Here is an 18,004-nt window from a genome sequence, read left to right as displayed (position 1 = left end):
TACTATCTCCTCATAAACCGATGTATATATTCCAATTTACAGTTATTCTTTAAGGCTTATTCTTACGTTTTGTTTCCGCTAAGGGGTAGAATTTTCTTCGATGGGCGATGATGAAACTCGGAAATTCTTATTATGAGAGGAATGCTCGAAAAGTAACGGGGAATTTGTAATTTGAAAAGTATCTGTACAATGTTATCCACATCTGATATTTAGTCTATTGACAGCTGTCAAAAATATTACTTGTGTTTTCGCAGAAACAGTGATTACTTATTTTTTGTGAAAGTGGATCAGAAAATTTATATTAAATTTTGCTGTAAGAACAGAACAAAAGACATCAAAGCTTTAGAAACGTTAAATATCGGTTTTAGTAAGTCTGCGATGAGTAAAACGGGGGTTTAAGAATGGAATACTCTTAAGCTTTTCGAAGAAGGTAGCCGAGTTGATAATGACGAGCGACCTGGAGGCCCAGCACGTCAACCGATGAAAGCGCGGAGAAATTGAAATAACTATGAATGATCGCCGAATCACTGTACAGACGCTGCTCCACACTTTGTTCATTAGCTTAAAGTATTTTATTAATTTCAAATACTTTGTCTTCCGGGTTATGTTTGCATAATTAATTAAGTCAAATAATTTTATTTTCCTCATTAAAAATTAGCATCGACTTTATCTTTTAACAACCATTCAGTCACTGGAGCTTTCTTATGCTCCTTATTCTGATATGAAGCATTGTCTATAACACAAACACAGTTGAATGGCAGATTCGGAATTACTTTAGCCGAGATCCAGTTTGAAAAAAATTCGTAATTCATTTGGCCGTGGTAGTTTCCTGTTGCACATACCGCTTTATAAATTATATATGCGTTGGGTGAAAACCGATCTTTGGATCCAATGTTGATCCCAATAATTTTGTTGCTTCCACTAACATTGTCCTTGATGCTATCAACACCAGAACCCTAGAAACATTTTCTGTAATTAACGTTGTTGTCCACCCAAGTTTCGTCAGTGTAAGAGAACTTACTGACCGGCTCCCTTAATTTCCTTACCTGGATCAAGGGTCTACATCTCCAGTCAGTTATATCCGTTCTCCCTACCAGAATCTTCTAACTTCAGATCTCTTCCTGGTAATCGCATTTCTCTTGGTGTCTTGTGTAGAACATCTTTCTGCTAAAGAAAATGGATTTTTTTTTACAGCACAATTAAGGGCTGTAATGTAGTCACCAATTTTTTCATTTATTTAAAAGTCCTCCATCGTTTGTCGAATGGCCTGTTTCGAAAACTGTTTATAACTATGGGTTTCCTCCCAAAATTCTTATTTTTCTTTTGCGGCGATTCCGGTAAACCACGTGGTTTATTTTCACGTTCCTTTCTGATGCGCCCTATTGTGGCGAGGCAGCCTCTTGGTGGGGACTGTCAATATTAGCCAACAGCTCTTTTCGGAACGCCCTTTTAACACAAGCTATAATTACATTAAATTCGACCGAACTGTCGTTACTGCGCAAAAGCCTCCTCTTCGTATTCTGCACGTTTTTTTGCGATGTAATATTCTTATGCATCACTTCTGGATAACTAAGTGTACCAAAATGCATACAAAGTAAACGGACTGACGCTGGTAACTAAAATCCCACGAACAGAATCAACGTAAATCACTGCACACTGAACTGCACCACTAGACGGTTAAGAGCACACTGATTCTGGGTGCCCCTGCAGCCCATCTGCAGCGTTCTTCCGGGAGAAGCCACTTCCCCCATCAATAGAGTTGCTCGCTCGTGAGTTTACAGCTAGGAGTACCAGAAAACCATTGTTCCTGAGAAGTAAGTGACGTTTCTAAGGGAATTGTCGTACAATCACTATGCAGTTAAATCTCTGTCGTCAATTGATCATGATGAGTATTTGCAATGGAATGAAACGTAAGCATGAAACGTAACCTATTAAATTTTATCATAGATACGGTAGATTAACTTTAGATCCGTCAATTACAACTAAATAAAACGATTTTTTGTGCCACACAAGTTAGCATTTATTATTTAAACGGCATCAGCAGTAACCTGAAATACACTCCTGGAAATTGAAATAAGAACACCGTGAATTCATTGTCCCAGGAAGGGGAAACTTTATTGACACATTGCTGGGGTCAGATACATCACATGATCACACTGACAGAACCACAGGCACATAGACACAGGCAACAGAGCATGCACAATGTCGGCACTAGTACAGTGTATATCCACCTTTCGCAGCAATGCAGGCTGCTATTCTCCCATGGAGACGATCGTAGAGATGCTGGATGTAGTCCTGTGGAACGGCTTGCCATGCCATTTCCACCTGGCGCCTCAGTTGGACCAGCGTTCGTGCTGGACGTGCAGACCGCGTGAGACGACGCTTCATCCAGTCCCAAACATGCTCAATGGGGGACAGATCCGGAGACCTTGCTGGGCAGGGTAGTTGACTTACACCTTCTAGAGCACGTTGGGTGGCACGGGATACATGCGGACGTGCATTGTCCTGTTGGAACAGCAGGTTCCCTTGCCGGTCTAGGAATGGTAGAACGATGGGTTCGATGACGGTTTGGATGTACCGTGCACTATTCAGTGTCCCCTCGACGATCACCAGAGGTGTACGGCCAGTGTAGGAGATCGCTCCCCACACCATGATGCCGGGTGTTGGCCCTGTGTGCCTCGGTCGTATGCAGTCCTGATTGTGGCGCTCACCTGCACGGCGCGAAACACGCATACGACCATCATTGGCACCAAGGCAGAAGCGACTCTCATTGCTCAAGACGACACGTCTCCATTCGTCCCTCCATTCACGCCTGTCGCGACACCACTGGAGGCGGGCTGCACGATGTTGGGGCGTGAGCGGAAGACGGCCTAACGGTGTGCGGGACCGAAGCCCAGCTTCATGGAGACGGTTGCGAATGGTCCTCGCCGATACCCCAGGAGCAACAGTGTCCCTAATTTGCTGGGAAGTGGCGGTGCGGTCCCCTACGGCACTGCGGAGGATCCTACGGTCTTGGCGTGCATCCGTGCGTCGCTGCGGTCCGGTCCCAGGTCGACGGGCACGTGCACCTTCCGCCGACCACTGGCGACAACATCGATGTACTGTGGAGACCTCACGCCCCACGTGTTGAGCAATTCGGCGGTACGTCCACCCGGCCTCCCGCATGCCCACTATACGCCCTCGCTCAAAGTCTGTCAACTGCACATACGGTTCACGTCCACGCTGTCGCGGCATGCTACCAGTGTTAAAGACTGCGATGGAGCTCCGTATGCCACGGCAAACTGGCTGACACTGACGGCGGCGGTGCACAAATGCTGCGCAGCTAGCGCCATTCGACGGCCAACACCGCGGTTCCTGGTGTGTCCGCTGTGCCGTGCGTGTGATCATTGCTTGTACAGCCCTCTCGCAGTGTCCGGAGCAAGTATGGTGGGTCTGACACACCGGTGTCAATGTGTTCTTTTTTCCATTTCCAGGAGTGTACATATATATTTGTCTTTATATTATTTTGTTTTGCTTATTGGTGATTGTACATTGGGTTTATAAGAAGTTCTGGGACTTTCAGTGACGTAACAATACTTAAAATTTCTACTTACAAATTTTGTGAATGCTAATGCACTACATATGTTCTCGTTCCAGTTTTGGATCTGTTCTTCTTCTGACTACCACTCAAAATTACATTTGCGCACCACTTGGAAAGCAATATAAATTGACTTAATATTATGTTTTGGATGTTGATGCCAACTGTTGAATGTTATTGCCTATTGCCGAATGTGGAATATGTGTTTGTGTTATCTGTGATGTCTGTTGTGTGTGTGTGTGTGTGTGTGTGTGTGTGTGTGTGTGTGTGTGTGCGTGTGTGTGTGTAACAGAGAGAGAGAGAGAGAGAGAGAGAGAGAGAGAGAGAGAGAGAATTTGCATTTGTTTTAGTATGGTTAAGTACATATATGGCTATTGTTTCTTTTTACCATGAGTTTGTGTTAATGTGCCTGAGGTTGCATCATTGCATCACCTGTTTCTTCTCTGCAGTGGCTTTCAGGTTGTGGTAGTTTTCCGCGTTGGGATAAAGCATACGTTGTGGTTATTTATCCTGACCTCTTGTCATAGGTTGGTAGGATGATTATTATGCTACCTTACGTGCTCTGCGAATGCGAGCCGGCCGCGGTGGTCTCGCGGTTCTAGGCGCTCAGTCCGGAACCGCGCGACTGCTACGGTCGCAGGTTCGAATCCTGCCTGGGGCATGGATGTGTGTGATGTCCTTAGGTTAGTTAGGTTTAAGTAGTTCTAAGTTCTAGGGGACTGATGACCTAAGATGTTAAGTCCCATAGTGCCTAGAGTCATTTGAACTATTTGAATGGATGAACGTGTACCGTTATGGAGGCCATCTCATGAATCCATGGACCCTGCGTGTCAGCAGGGGATTGTTCAAGCTGGTGGTGGTTCTGTATGGTGTGGGCCATGTGCAGTGGAGTGATATGGGACCCCTGATACGTCTAGATACGACTGTGACAGGTGACATGTACGAAAGCATCTTGTCTGATCACCTGCATCCATTCATGTCCATTGTGCATTACGACTGTCTTCGGCAATTCCAGCAGGACAATGCGAGACGCCACGCGTCCAGAGCTGCTATAGAGTGGCTACAGGAACACTCTTCTGAGTTTAAACACTTCTGCTAGCTACCAAACTCCCCAGACATGAACATTATTGAACATATCTGGGATGCCTTGCAACGTACTGTTCTAAAGAGATCTCCACCCCCTCGTACTCTTACGAATTTATGGACAGCGCTGCAGTATTCATGGCGTCAGTGGCCTCCAGCACTACTTCAGACGTCAGTCGAGTGCATGCCACGTCGTGTTGCGGCACTTCTGCGTGCTCGCTTTCTTGGACTTTAGGGACGTTGTATGAAAAGCCATGTACACTATGTGATCAAAGTATCCGGACACCTGGCTGAAAATGACTTACAAGCCCGTTCGAGGCGCCCTCCATCGGTAATGCTGGAATTCAGTATGGTGGTGGCCCACCCTTGGCCTTGATGACAGCTTCCACTCTCGCAGACATACGTCCAATCAGGTGCTGGAAGGTTTCTTGGGGAATGGCAGCCCATTCTTCACGGGCTACTGCACTGAGGACCAGTATCGATGTCGGTCGGTGACGCCTGTCAGGAAGTCGGCGTTCCAAAACATCCCAAAGGTGTTCTGTAGGATTCAGGTCAGGACTCTGTGCAGGCCAGTCCATTACAGGTATGTTATTGTCGCGTAAACACTCCACCACAAGCTGTGCATTATGAACATGTGCTCGATAGTGTTAAAAGATGCAATCGCCATTCTCGAATTGCTCTTCGACAGCGGGAAGCAAGGAGGTGCTTAAAACGTCAATGTAGGCCTGTGCAGTGATAGTGCCACCCAAAACAACAAGGGGTGCAAGCCTGCTCCATGAGAAACACGACCATACAATAACACCACCGCCTCAGAATGTGATTGTTGGCACTACGCACGCTGCAGATGACTTTCACCAGGCATTCGCCATACCCACACCCTGTCATCGGATCGCCACATCGTGTAGCGTGATTCGTCACTCCACACAACGTTTTCCCGCTGTTCAATCGTCCAATGTTTATGCTACTTATACCAAGCGAGGAGTCGTTTGGCATTTAGCGGCGTGATGTGTGGCTTATGAGCAGCCGCTCGACTATGAAATCCAAACCTCCCGCCTAACTGTCATAGTACTTGCAGTGCATCCTGTTGCAGTTTGGAATTCCTGTGTGATGGTCTGGATAAATGTCTACCTATTCCACATTACTACCCTCTTCAACTGTCGGCGGTCTCTGTCAGTCAACAGACGTTGTCGGCCTGTATGCTTTTGTGCTGTACGTGTCCCTATCCACTTCACTATCACATCGGAAACAGTGGACCTAGGGATATTTAGGAGTATGAAAATATCGCGTACAGACGTATGACACAAGTGGCACCCAATCACCTGACCACGTTCGAAGTCCGTGAGTTCCGCGAAGCTCCCCGTTCAGCTCTCTCATGATGTCTAATGACTACTGAGGTCGCTGATGTGGAGTACCTGGCAGTAGGTGGCAGCACAATGCACCTAATATGAAAAACGTATGCTTTTGGGGGTGTTCGCATACTTTTGGTCACATAGTGTTCTCAGAACACTCCCTCTACAAAAGAGGTGTTCAACTCATAGACCGCTATGACTTTATGAGTCGGTCTTTCAAACCTTTGTAAGAAATCTGGTTACATGAAATTGTTTGTAAAATAGCAGTTTGTTGACAATGAGTATTTCGCACGGTAGTTGTAAGCGGTAAATCTGACAACATCGTCTCCGCCTACTTTGACTCCATCCGCATTTCATCGTCTTTAACGCTGGCCACAAGCAACAATATTTCCTCCTGGATGGTGAGGTTACTACTCGCGCTGTGAGAGGGACTGCGGTGAGAGGGCAGAATTTTTTAGTCAGTAGATGTCAAATTGGACTAAACTGCATATAGTAGATCTCAAGCCTAAAATGATTGAGCACCCCAGCTCCACAGCATTCCTGACTCATGGAAACCCGCTATTAAGAGATCTGATGACTCCCTTGTAATTTAAAATGCAGTCGTGGAGTGTCGCCAGAAGCGGGTGTGGCTGCAGCTGGCGGGAAGGCAGGTGGCATGGTAGGTGAAGTGTGTGCTGGACGCAGCGCCTCACACTGCCCTGGCTCATCTGACGATGTGTGCTGACTCCTGAAGGCGGGTCCACACTGAGCACGCAGCGCCGCGCTGCTGCACCCCGCACACAGCTGTAACAGAGAGGAGTGCGCCGTTCCAGTTGGAGCGCGCGCATCGTCTGAAGATGGAGCGAGCCGAAGCCCCGTCTAAACCGAGCGCCACTTCCTTTGATGTACCGACAACAGCCGGAAACCTGCGCAGCACGGCGCGGCACAGCGCGCTTAGCGTGGACCCGCCTTGACGCCGCACTGGGACACGACATGCACTCGGCCGACTGGCACGCGGCGGACCATTACGTTTCAAAAATTGAAGTAAAATTACTGCTTATTTGCACTGTATATTGTTAAGGCACCTTTGCTGTCTGCGAAAGTAAACACCGACAATCAGTAATTACTTTTCCCTTAACAAGACGATGCCTAAACACGGAGCCACATCATGCTACGACTGATATGACAACCATCTGTTTTATACGTTACTAGCACCGATACCATGAGGTAATAATCAGATATATAATAGATACAAAAAATCTTGCCTTAACGAACAGGATACAATGCTCCCTTCCAGACCACCTTCTGAGATGTGTGGCATTGCGTACGTTAGTTGTTGTTGTTGTTGTTGTTGTTGTTGTGGTCTTCAGTCCAGAGACCGGTTTGATGCAGCTCTCCATGCTACTCTATTCTACGCAAGTTTCTTTGTCTCCCAGTACCTACTGCAACCTACATCCTTCTGAATCTGTGTAGTGTATCTCTTGGTCTCCGTCTACAATTTTTAACCTCCGTGCTGCCCTCCAACACTAAATTGGTGATCCCTTGATGCCTCAGAAAATGTCCTACCAACCGATCCCTTCTTCCAGTCAAGTTGTGCCACAAACTCCTTTTCTCCCCAATTCTATTCAATACCTCCTCATTAGTTATGTGATCTACCCATCTGATCTTCAGCATTCTTCTGTAGCACCACATTTCGAAAGCTTCTGTTCTGTTCTTGTCCAAACTATTTATCGTCCACGTTTCACTTCCATACAGGGCTACACTCCATACAAATACTTTCAGAAACGACTTCCTGACACTTAAACCTATACTCGATGTTAACAAATTTCTCTTCTTCAGAAACGCTTTCCTTGCCATTGCCATTCTACAGTTTATTTCCTCTCTACTTCGACAATCATCACTTATTTTGATCCCCAAATAGCAAAACTCATTTACTACTTTAAGCGTCTCATTTCCTAATCTAATACCCTCAGCATCGCCCGATTTAATTCGAATACATTCTTTTATCCTTGTTTTGATTTTGTTGATGTTCATCTTATATCCTCCTTTCAAGACACTGACCATTCCGTTCAGCTGCTCTGCCAAGTTCTTTGCTGTCTCTGACAGATTTACAATGTCATCGGCGAACCTCAAAGTTTTTATTTCTTCTCCATGGATTTTAATTCCCACTCAGAACTTCTCTTTTGTTTCCTTCACTGCTTGCTCAATATAGAGATTGAATAACATCTGGGATAGGCTACAACCCTGTCTCAATCCCTTCCCAAACACTGCTTCCCTTTCATGACCCTTGACTCTTATAACTGCCACTTGGTTTCTGTACAAGTTGTAAAAAGCCTTTCGCTCCCTGTATTTTACCTCTGCCACTTTCAGAATGCACTGTTACTGTGCATGTACAGCTCACTGTCGTTCAAGAAGATGTAGATGCAGCTACACAGAGTACCCGCACACTTCTCTGTGCAAGTACGTTACATACTTGCACAGAAACGTGTGCGGGTACTCTGTGTAGCTGCATCTACATCTTCTTGAACGACAGCGAGTGCACAGAAACACTGCATTATCTTTGCTCAACTTAAGGAGCATGCGCATTGATTGTCCTTGTTGCACCTGACATTCAGAAGCTTTCACTGGATCACGATTACTCCCAGGACCATATGTTCCTGCTGCAAAGTTGTTGAATTTCGAATCTTCTGTTAGCTGCTTCAATTTGTGTGCAACTTTATGAATCACTCTGTTCAAAAAATGGTTCAAATGGCTCTGAGCACTATTAGGTCATCAGTCCCCTAGAACCTACAACTACTTAAACCTAACTAACCTAAGGACATCACACACATCCATGCCGGAGGCAGGATTCGAACCTGCGACCGTAGCGGTCGCAGACTGAAGCGCGTAGAACCGCTCGGCCACATAGGCCGGCCACTCTGTTCAGACCACCATCACCCCCTAACAGGTTCATGAAGCTTCCGACGTTTTCTGCTGGGTAATTTACGTGTATTGTGATCAGTAGATGTTCTATAACATTCACTAAGGGATAGCTCGAAATTACTTTTACTTCTGAAGATTTCTCTCCGTTGAGAATGACATACCGTGTTCTGTTTGCTGGGAACTTCTGAATTCAATCACAAAGCTCGTATTTTCTTCATGTACAATTGTATCAAATGCCTTCTGGAAGTTAAAGGACAGGACATCAATTTGCGTCCCCGCATCTGCTGCCTTCTGGATGTCGTGAACGAACAGAGAGATGGCTTTCGCACGATCTTTGGTTGCGAAATGCATGTTGATCCTACAGAAGCGATTTTCGCCATCCAGGGAGGTCGTTTTGTGCCGCTTTATCGTTGGTGACTGCGGGTAATAGACTCGAATGGTAACTAAAGTATTGTATAGCCCATTTTTACAGGGATAAACACGACTTTTGATACCTGAAAGTCATATTTTCTTTCGGATGTGTTCTCTTTGAACGACTGTAAGCGCCCACAGAGATCTGTCTGATGGATTTCTATTCACGTGTAGTATTTATAAATGATTTCAAGTTTTTGCACATGAGCAACGAAGTCTGTATGCGGTGCATTCTTCAAACCTTGAAAAAAACTGTGTCTGTAACCAAGTTACTTTTGTTGAAGTAACTGAAATGAGGCAGATTATACAATTTTCTAGGTTCGTGCATAAGTTTGTAGGGTTTCTGTTTTGCATGTTGGTATTCTGGTTGATATGGGTTTATTCATCGACTGTCGTTTTTTATTTGTAGTAACTGTTGCTCAAATGGTTCAAATGGCTCTTAGCACTATGGGACTTAACTTCTGAGGTCATCAGTCCCCTAGAACGTAGAAATACTTAAACCTAACTAACCTAAGGACATCACACACATCCATGCCCGAGGCAGGATTCGAACCTGCGACCGTAGCGGTCGCGCGGTTCCAGACTGTAGCCCCGAGAACCGCTTCGCCACTTCGGCCGGCAGTAACTGTTGCCTTGTGAGTTTATAGATTGTCATTTTTTCATTTGGAGCCACTGAATGGAGATGTGGTCGCTAGAAAATGGAGTGCCAAGTGGAGAAATCGAAACATTTCCGGCGTAGTCTTCCGTTTGAGTTCAGTAGAGGGGTGACAACAGCGGAGGCAGTCATAAACATTTGCGCCGTGTATGGGGATAATGCAATTGAACAGAGCACAGCAAGAAAATAGTTTTCTCGTTTTTAGGAGGATCGTTTTGACATTATAGTCTGTATGTAAACTCAAGAGCGAGCAACGCTTTTGGTGGGGGAAGTGGCCTTTCCCGGAAGAACGCTGCCACCGGCCTACAGGGGCACACACAATCTGTAGCCCGTTATCTGTCTAGCAGTGTAGATCGGCGAGCAGTGATATATGTCGTTTCTGTTCGTGGTATCTTAGTTGCCAGTGTCAATGAGCTAACTTTGTATACTTACTGATGTACTTCGATATCCGTAAGTGATGGATAATCGTCTAGCACTGCAAGAAAATGCGCAGAATACGAAGAAGAGGAGGTATTTGGGGAGTAACGAGCGTTCGATCGTCTCTAATGTTATTACAGCGTGTATTAAAGAGGCGACCCAAAAAGAACTGTTGGCTAATATTACCAGTCTCATTCAAAGGGCTGCAATATATGCAAACGTCAGCCTCACCTAATAGGACGCATAAGTAAGGAATGGAAAAATAAGCCGCATGGTTTACTGGAATCGCGACGAAGGAAAAGTACTAATTTTGGGAGGAAACCCATCGTTATAGACAGTTTCAAAATCACGTGAAACCTGTGATGCTTGTGGAACACTAAATCTCTATCTCTGTCACTATTCACTTGATTCTAAGACATATTGCTTAAAACATGTGCGCAATAGCTATGCTAAGCACTGCAGAAATTTCCTTCGAAACATGTACACCGATTCTGGACTTCTAAGCAAAAAGCTTGACATACGAGGTGCATTCACATATTAATTTTTATTTTTTTATAAGAACTTTATTTGTTAATCTACAGAAATGTTAACCTCTTCAAAATATTCCCCATTACATGCTATACACTTATACCAGTGCTTTTTCCAATTCCCGAAACACTTTAGGAACTGTTTCTTCGGGATAGTTTATAGGTCTCTTAACTGTGAATTTTTAATCTCATCCATGCCAGTAAAACCGCTGTCATTTAAGGCCTGCTTTGAAATGTTTATACCACATGTCAGCCCTTGGTTTACTCATAACAGGCTCACCAAAAGCAATATTTACCATTTCTAAAAATTTCATTCACTTTATTCCATTCTTATAACAAAATTTAATACAGATTATCTAATTTATTTTTATACAAAGCAAATAATCGTTGATGCTACCAAAACACATGTAACCTTTCTGACAGCTGACAACAAAGTAAATACCCAATATGCATAACATTGGACTCATACTTCTGAGGCACGTTTACGAAGAGAGTAACAAAAAAAGTAGTGCAAATCGGACGAATACAACAAACAAAATAATAAATTTCTGCTTACTTTTTAAACACTCTTTGTGTTGCAAGAATTGTTAAGTTTCAATGCAGTCCTTTAAAGAAAACTTCTACCATTTAGTAGAAACACAAAATAATAGCAATTCTTAAATTCTACAGACTGGTTGCGTTATATGGGGTTCTTTTTACGAATAGCAATAAAGGAACATACATTCACATGAACAGGCATTTGGTTCTATGTTTGTAGTAGAATCCTGACTTCTGTTCTTATGTTAATATTATTTATTTTATAATGTTGTGTTTCGGAAGAAGCTATCGCTTTTTGTATTCCTTATGGTCTTAATGCATCTGTACACGGCTTCGCCACAGATTTGAAGAGCGCGCCGCGGCAGGGCCGGTACTGTGTTGTGAAACAGCCTGTAGAAGCGCTTTGTGACGTAGCTGGGTTGGCAGTGTGGGGGCTCGCTCGCTCGCTCTTCAGTTTACCGACAGACTATAGTGAGTCTCCGTGTTCAGGAAGACTTTCGGGGTTTGACGATCAGTTAAACGCATTAATCCACAATGACCCACGTCAGTGTACCCGAGAAATGGCAAATGTGAACTGTGATCATTCCACCATCATGCGACATTTTCGTGCAGGTTCAAAAATCGCGTGTATAGATACCGCAAGCTCTAAGGCAAAATCGCAAAACTCAGCGAGTGGTGATACATGTATCTCTGCGTGCTCGCCACCAACTAGGTCGTGAACGACACGGACCATTCTCATCATGTTAGATACTGGTGACTCGAAATGGTGTCTTTATGCTAACGCAAGGAAAAGAACGGATTGGTTTAGCCCAAACAAAGCAGCAACTCCCCGTACAAAGACATGCGTGCATCCACAAAAGGTAATGTTATGCAGCTGGTGGAACAGCGACGATGTGGTGTATTACGAATTGCTTCCCCGAGGTGTACCCATTACCGCTGACATTTATTCTCAACAACTGAAACGTCTTGCAGACGCAATCCAAGAATTTTCATCTTTTCCGCTCTCTATCGAGCAACCTTGAAGGAACATCCTTTCCGGATGAAAATGCGCTCAGAACAAGGCTCCACGAGCTCAGCGCCACAAAACCACGTGATTTCTACAGTCACGGTATCGAAAAGTCACCCCAGCGTTGGCAGACTCTTTTAAATAGTGAAGGAGAATATGTTACACTACTGGCCATTAAAATTGCTACACCAAGAAGAAAAGCAGATGATAAACGGGTATTCATTGGACAAATAAATTATACTAGAACTGACATGTGATTACATTTTCACGTAATTTGGGTGCATAGATCCTGCGAAATCAGTGCCCAGAACAACCACCTCTGGCCGTAATAATGGCTTTGATACGCCTGGGCATTGAGTCAAACAGAGCTTTGATGGCGTGTACAGGTACAGCTGCTCACGCAGCTTCAACACGATACACAGTTCATCAAGAGTAGTGACTGGCGTATTGTGAGGAGCCAGTTGCTCTACAACTATTGACCAGACGTTTTCAATTGGTGAGAGATCTGGAGTATGTGCTGGCCAAGGCAGCAGTCGAACATTTTCTGTATCCAGAAAGGCCCGTACAGGACATGAAACATGCGGTCGTGCATTGTCCTGCTGAAATGTAGGGTTTCGCAGGGATCGAATGAAGGTTAGAGCCACGGGTCGTAACACATCTGAAATGCAACGTCCACTGTTCGAAGTGGCGTCAGTGCGAACAAGAGGTGACCGAGACGTGTAACCACTGGCACCCCATACCATCACGCCGGGTGATACGCCAGTATAGCGATGACGAATACACGCTTCCAATGTGCGTTCACCGCGATGACGCCAAACACTAATGCGACAGTCATGATGCTGTAAGCAGAACCTGGATTCATCCGAAAAAATGACGTTTTGCCATTCGTGCACTCAGGTTCGTCTTTGAGTACACCATCGCAGACGCTCCTGTCTGTGATGCAGCGTCAAGGGTAACCGCTGCCATGGTCTATGAGCTGATAGTCCATGCTGCTGCAAACGTCGTCGAACTGTTCGTGCAGATGGGTGTTGTCTTGCAAACTTCCCCATCTGTTGACTCAGGGATCGAGACGTGGCTGCACGATCCGTTACAACCATGCGGATAAGATGGCTTTCATCTCGACTGCTAGCGATACGAAGCCGTTGGGATCCAGCACGGCGTTCCGTATTACCCCCCTGAACCCACCGATTCCATATTCTGCTAACAGTCATTGAATCTCGACCAACGCGAGCAGCAATGTCGCGATACGATAAACTGCAATCGCTATAGGCTACAATCCGACCTTTATCAAAGTCGGAAACGTGATGGTACGCATTTCTCCTCCTTAGACGAGGCATCACAACAACGTTTCACCAGGCAACGCCGGTCAACTGCTGTTTGTGTATGAGAAATCGGTTGGAAACTTTCCTCATGTCAGCACGTTGTAGGTGTCGCCACCGGCGCCAACCTTGTGTGAATGTTCTGAAAAGGTAATCATTTGCATATCACAGCATCATCTTCCTGTCGGTTAACTTTCGCGTCTGTAGCACGTCATCTTCGTGGTGTTGCAATTTTTATGGCCAGTAGTGTATTTATGACTAAAGTCACTGTTATGTGCATCTGTTTTATTTTTGAAACTTATAGAAAAACGCTACGAACTTATGCACCAACGTAAGATATATATTACTCGTTTATTTTAACGTATTTGTATGTAGTAGGGAAGTACAACACGTGTCAACTTTGTACAGGAAGCGAGTGGAGTACCGGCCGCTCAGGCAGCAGTCGGAGTACCACCTTGCCGTACAACAATAGCCCTCATTCCGAAGGCAACCTCGAGATCCTGGACAGCGCTGGCCGTACGTCCAGTTCGGGAACTGAGGCCAACAGTATAGTTCCCGAGCTGCCAACTGTCATCAACTGCAAGCCGTGCTGCCGAGGAGCATCGCCCGCCAGCGTATCGTGTCCCAGCAGCCGAGCCTCGGTGGGCTGCCAGAGTGGTGAGCCGTCGACAACAGTGAGCAGCAGTTTTCGTACTGCGATAAATGTTAATGCCGAAGACGGGCCCCGGAACTGTTGCGCCGAGAGCGACGTAACACCGTCCTCAGCAACTGCAACACTGCCTGCGTCCCACAGCGGGGACACCTTCCTGGCAGAGTGTGTCCGCTTTCTCGAACGCACAGATAAAGGCATGGAGCCCTTGACCCCCACCAGTGGCTGCTCGACGTCCAATCCCAGGAGCAAGTCGTCCAGCAGCAACGGCGGTTATCTGCAGTTCCTAGATCGCCCAGCTACGCCTTCCTCGAGCAGCAGCGCCAGTGTAAAGACGATTGCGGACGTTCAGAGAGCACGCGATACGTTTTCAGCGTGCTCAAAACGAGATTCGAGATTGTGTGCCCAAATGAGCGGCAGAGACTCGGTGGATCCGTGTGCAGCGTTCAACAGTTTTACCGGTGGGTCGGGATGTGTTTCGAGAGCGGACAAGGCCATCAGTGCCAACGTGTTGCCGGAGGTGGGTGGGGGATGCGACGTGATTGCGGGTAGTAGCTACTGCGAGGGAGAGAGGGCGCAAGTTTGCGTTGCACGCTACTCCGCCTTGCCACGCTCCGTCTCCATGCTGGTTAACGTATCCTCTGCGGAGTGTAGCAGCAGCAGTGACGAGGAGGACTCGGAAAGCGGGCTGAGCCTGGTGGACAGCCTCGAAGACACGCAGCTGAAAGCGTTCTTCGTGCCAGTCGGGGGGTCCGGCCCGCGGCCCGCCACGGAGAGGGCGCTGGCTCTCAGCTTGCCTCGCAGCCTACACCGGAAGCTCTCCGAGCGCCGCCGGCAGCTCATCGAGAGGCAGCGTCGCTGCAGAGAGCAGCACAAGCTCTCCGCTCCAGTTGTCGAAAAGCGGGACGCGAGGCTGGCGTCAAAACTCGACGCGAGTGCGCACTTGCACAAAAAACCGACGCTCAGTCTTCCAGATATCAACCAGCCCAGGCGTGCCTGCAGAAGACTCAGTCCACTAGTGTACAACGAATCTGCCAAGAAGGCAGAAAGTAACCACTCCGAAGCCAACTGGAAAAGTACTTCTATTGCACCACTTCCTCAGGACCGGCAACCCACGACGGACAAAGATAGCCCGAGAAAAACAGGTGCCTCTTCAGAAATACAGACTCAAGAGAAACGCCACAATTGTGCCACAACGTTTCTACCTCCACCTAGACATCGCTTAGACACAAAGACTTCCCAGAGAGATAGTGCCAAAGTAATTCGTAGACACTCGTGCATCAATAACACGTCAGCATCACCGAGACCTAAACTAAGGACCTCTAGACGTACTTCTGATAGTATACAGAAAATTAAAAAGGCCAATAATGAAACCGCGAAGCCCATATCCGCAGATACAGCAGCTGCGGTTCCGCCTACAAAAAATGAAACGCCAATATTAGATACTCTTGAGCCACTTGAGCCAAATGCCATCGAGGAAGAGAATGTGCCTTTACTTATTCCAGATAATAGTTACAATGAAAAAGACGAGAAAACTGAAGTGCCTTTGGAGTCAGCAGACGTCACTAGCCATTGCAAGCCAGAAACGAATTCTGTAAACGGAACAGACAAATTTCGGAATTTAGCCCCGGCTGAAGACACACGTGATCGAACAAATTGCCCCAAGCCCTTGTTAAAATCAGTAATTCCCACGAAACCTTTGTTAAAATCAGCTGTTCCCGTTAAGAAATGGACGAGCACAATGTACGGAAAGAAAGTGCCCGACAGTGAGGCGATCGTGCGGCCGAATTCTCGCAAACCGTCCCGGTTGCCCGTTAGAAAGCTTTCGAGGCTACTCCCACCAGCTCCTTCGCCGTGCTCCAACAATTTGCTGTCCGGCACGTACTGCCACAGGTTCGAGGTGATTCCTGAAGAGAGAAGCGCTTCTCTCGACTCGTCGAACGAAGATACGGTCCGCAGCGTGGCAGACAGGTCGAGGCAATCGTCACTCTGCAACAAACTCACCAAGAAGGAGCTGGACAACATAGAATCTTACAAGGGGAAAGAGGCTCTTTCCAACGAGAACGACCTGCTTTCCATTTCTAAGGGATGGATCAATTTCTACCTTCTGAAAGAGAATCGATTGGAAGACACGCCACTAGATGAACGTAAGTACTTCGTTACTTTTCAGTTAAGCTTTTGAAATAGCATAAATATAATGTTGTATATTCCCTACCTATAAACTGTATGACAACCACCTAGTATATCTGATACTAAAGTACCAGGGCAAGATACACAGGTGCACAATATCTATCCAGTCCATGGCCAATTATTTTTTAAAACTTAAGCCACAATTCTTATACATGCACCTGTTCGGAGCTAACTGTTTCAACTTTCTCATTCAGATATGACACTACTGTCTCTTTATCTAGTTTTCTGAACACTTAAGCTTTTGTACCAGATTTAGTTGCCATTCGTACGTTAGTAATCATAGTTGCTACAACTACCTCGTGGACACTGATCAGTTTCAGTTTGGACAGCTTCAAAGGGGTCAGGTCCATTTGTTGTCATTACATTCAATATATTACCATCATGAGTGGGCTTTCGAACAACCTATTTCAGGTATTTTTCAGAGAAGGCATTTGTTATTGTTGTTCAGTATATCTTGTCACGCCCACCGCTTCTATAATTGTAATTATTCCAGTTGATTGTTGGATGATTAAAGTCTCCTCCGACGACGAGAAAGTGGTTCAAATGGCTCTGAGCACTATGGGACTTAACATCTTAGGTCATCAGTCCCCTAGAACTTAGAACTACTTAAACCTAACTAACCTAAGGACATCACACACATCCATGCCCGAGGCGGGATTCGAACCTGCGACCGTAGCAGTCCCGCGGTTCCGGACTGTAGCGCCCAGAACCTCACGGCCACCGCGGCCGGCGACGATAATGTGATTGGGGAACATACGTACTAGCGAACTTCGGTTTTCTCTAAAGCTTTTGATTACATCTGAAGATAACTGAGGTGGTCGACAAAAAGATTCAATTATAATTTTGCAGGCAGCTTAAATTTCCATCTCAGTGGGTTTCAGTTTATTGTCTGCTGCGATAAATACAGCACCTACATTTCCGATTAGCCTATACTTTTGATATGAATCTAAATTTCCCCCAGAAACCTCACTGGTATCGTTTTCTGGTTTTAACCATATTTCTATACCTAGTACTATGTGAGCTGCATTGATTTCTTGCGACATTTCAAGTTCTGACTCCTCCTTGCGAATAGGTCCGCAGTTGATATCTAGGGTATTAATACTCTTGCCTGTGGCGGACTTTTCTGCGGATCTTACGCTAGTACTGAAAAGTTCCTTTCGTCCGTGACTCAGTGATTACATGGCGTCGCGCGAAGTCAGACACATGGACGCGGGAAGAAACGACGTCCTCTAGGTGATATGCAGAGCGCGAAACAAATTACGCGACTCACTGCACCAAAGACTTAATTGGAAACGTTTATTGGAGGATCCAGATTAATTCTACATCTACATCCATACTCCACACGCCACCTGAGGGTGTGTGGCGGAGGGTACTTTGAGTACC

The 18,004-nt window shown here is 46.0% G+C and overlaps 1 protein-coding gene across 2 annotated transcripts in view; it reads left to right on the top strand.

Annotated features, from left to right (window-relative positions):
* The window catches only part of LOC126297696 (cyclin-dependent kinase 12-like), a 313,910-nt gene that overhangs the window by 210,731 nt on the left and 85,175 nt on the right, over window positions 1-18,004 (top strand). For both annotated transcript variants that reach the window (XM_049988818.1, XM_049988820.1), the window contains exon 4: window positions 14,191-16,578. In XM_049988818.1, the coding sequence (XP_049844775.1) occupies window positions 14,191-16,578 (2,388 nt within the window). The remainder of the gene's footprint in view (window positions 1-14,190; window positions 16,579-18,004) is intronic.

This window comes from Schistocerca gregaria, chromosome X, assembly GCF_023897955.1.
Source record: "Schistocerca gregaria isolate iqSchGreg1 chromosome X, iqSchGreg1.2, whole genome shotgun sequence".
In the NCBI taxonomy this organism is placed as follows: domain Eukaryota; kingdom Metazoa; phylum Arthropoda; class Insecta; order Orthoptera; family Acrididae; genus Schistocerca; species Schistocerca gregaria.
The sequence above is the reverse complement of the archived record's forward strand: the minus strand, read 5'-3'. Positions and strand labels throughout refer to the sequence as shown.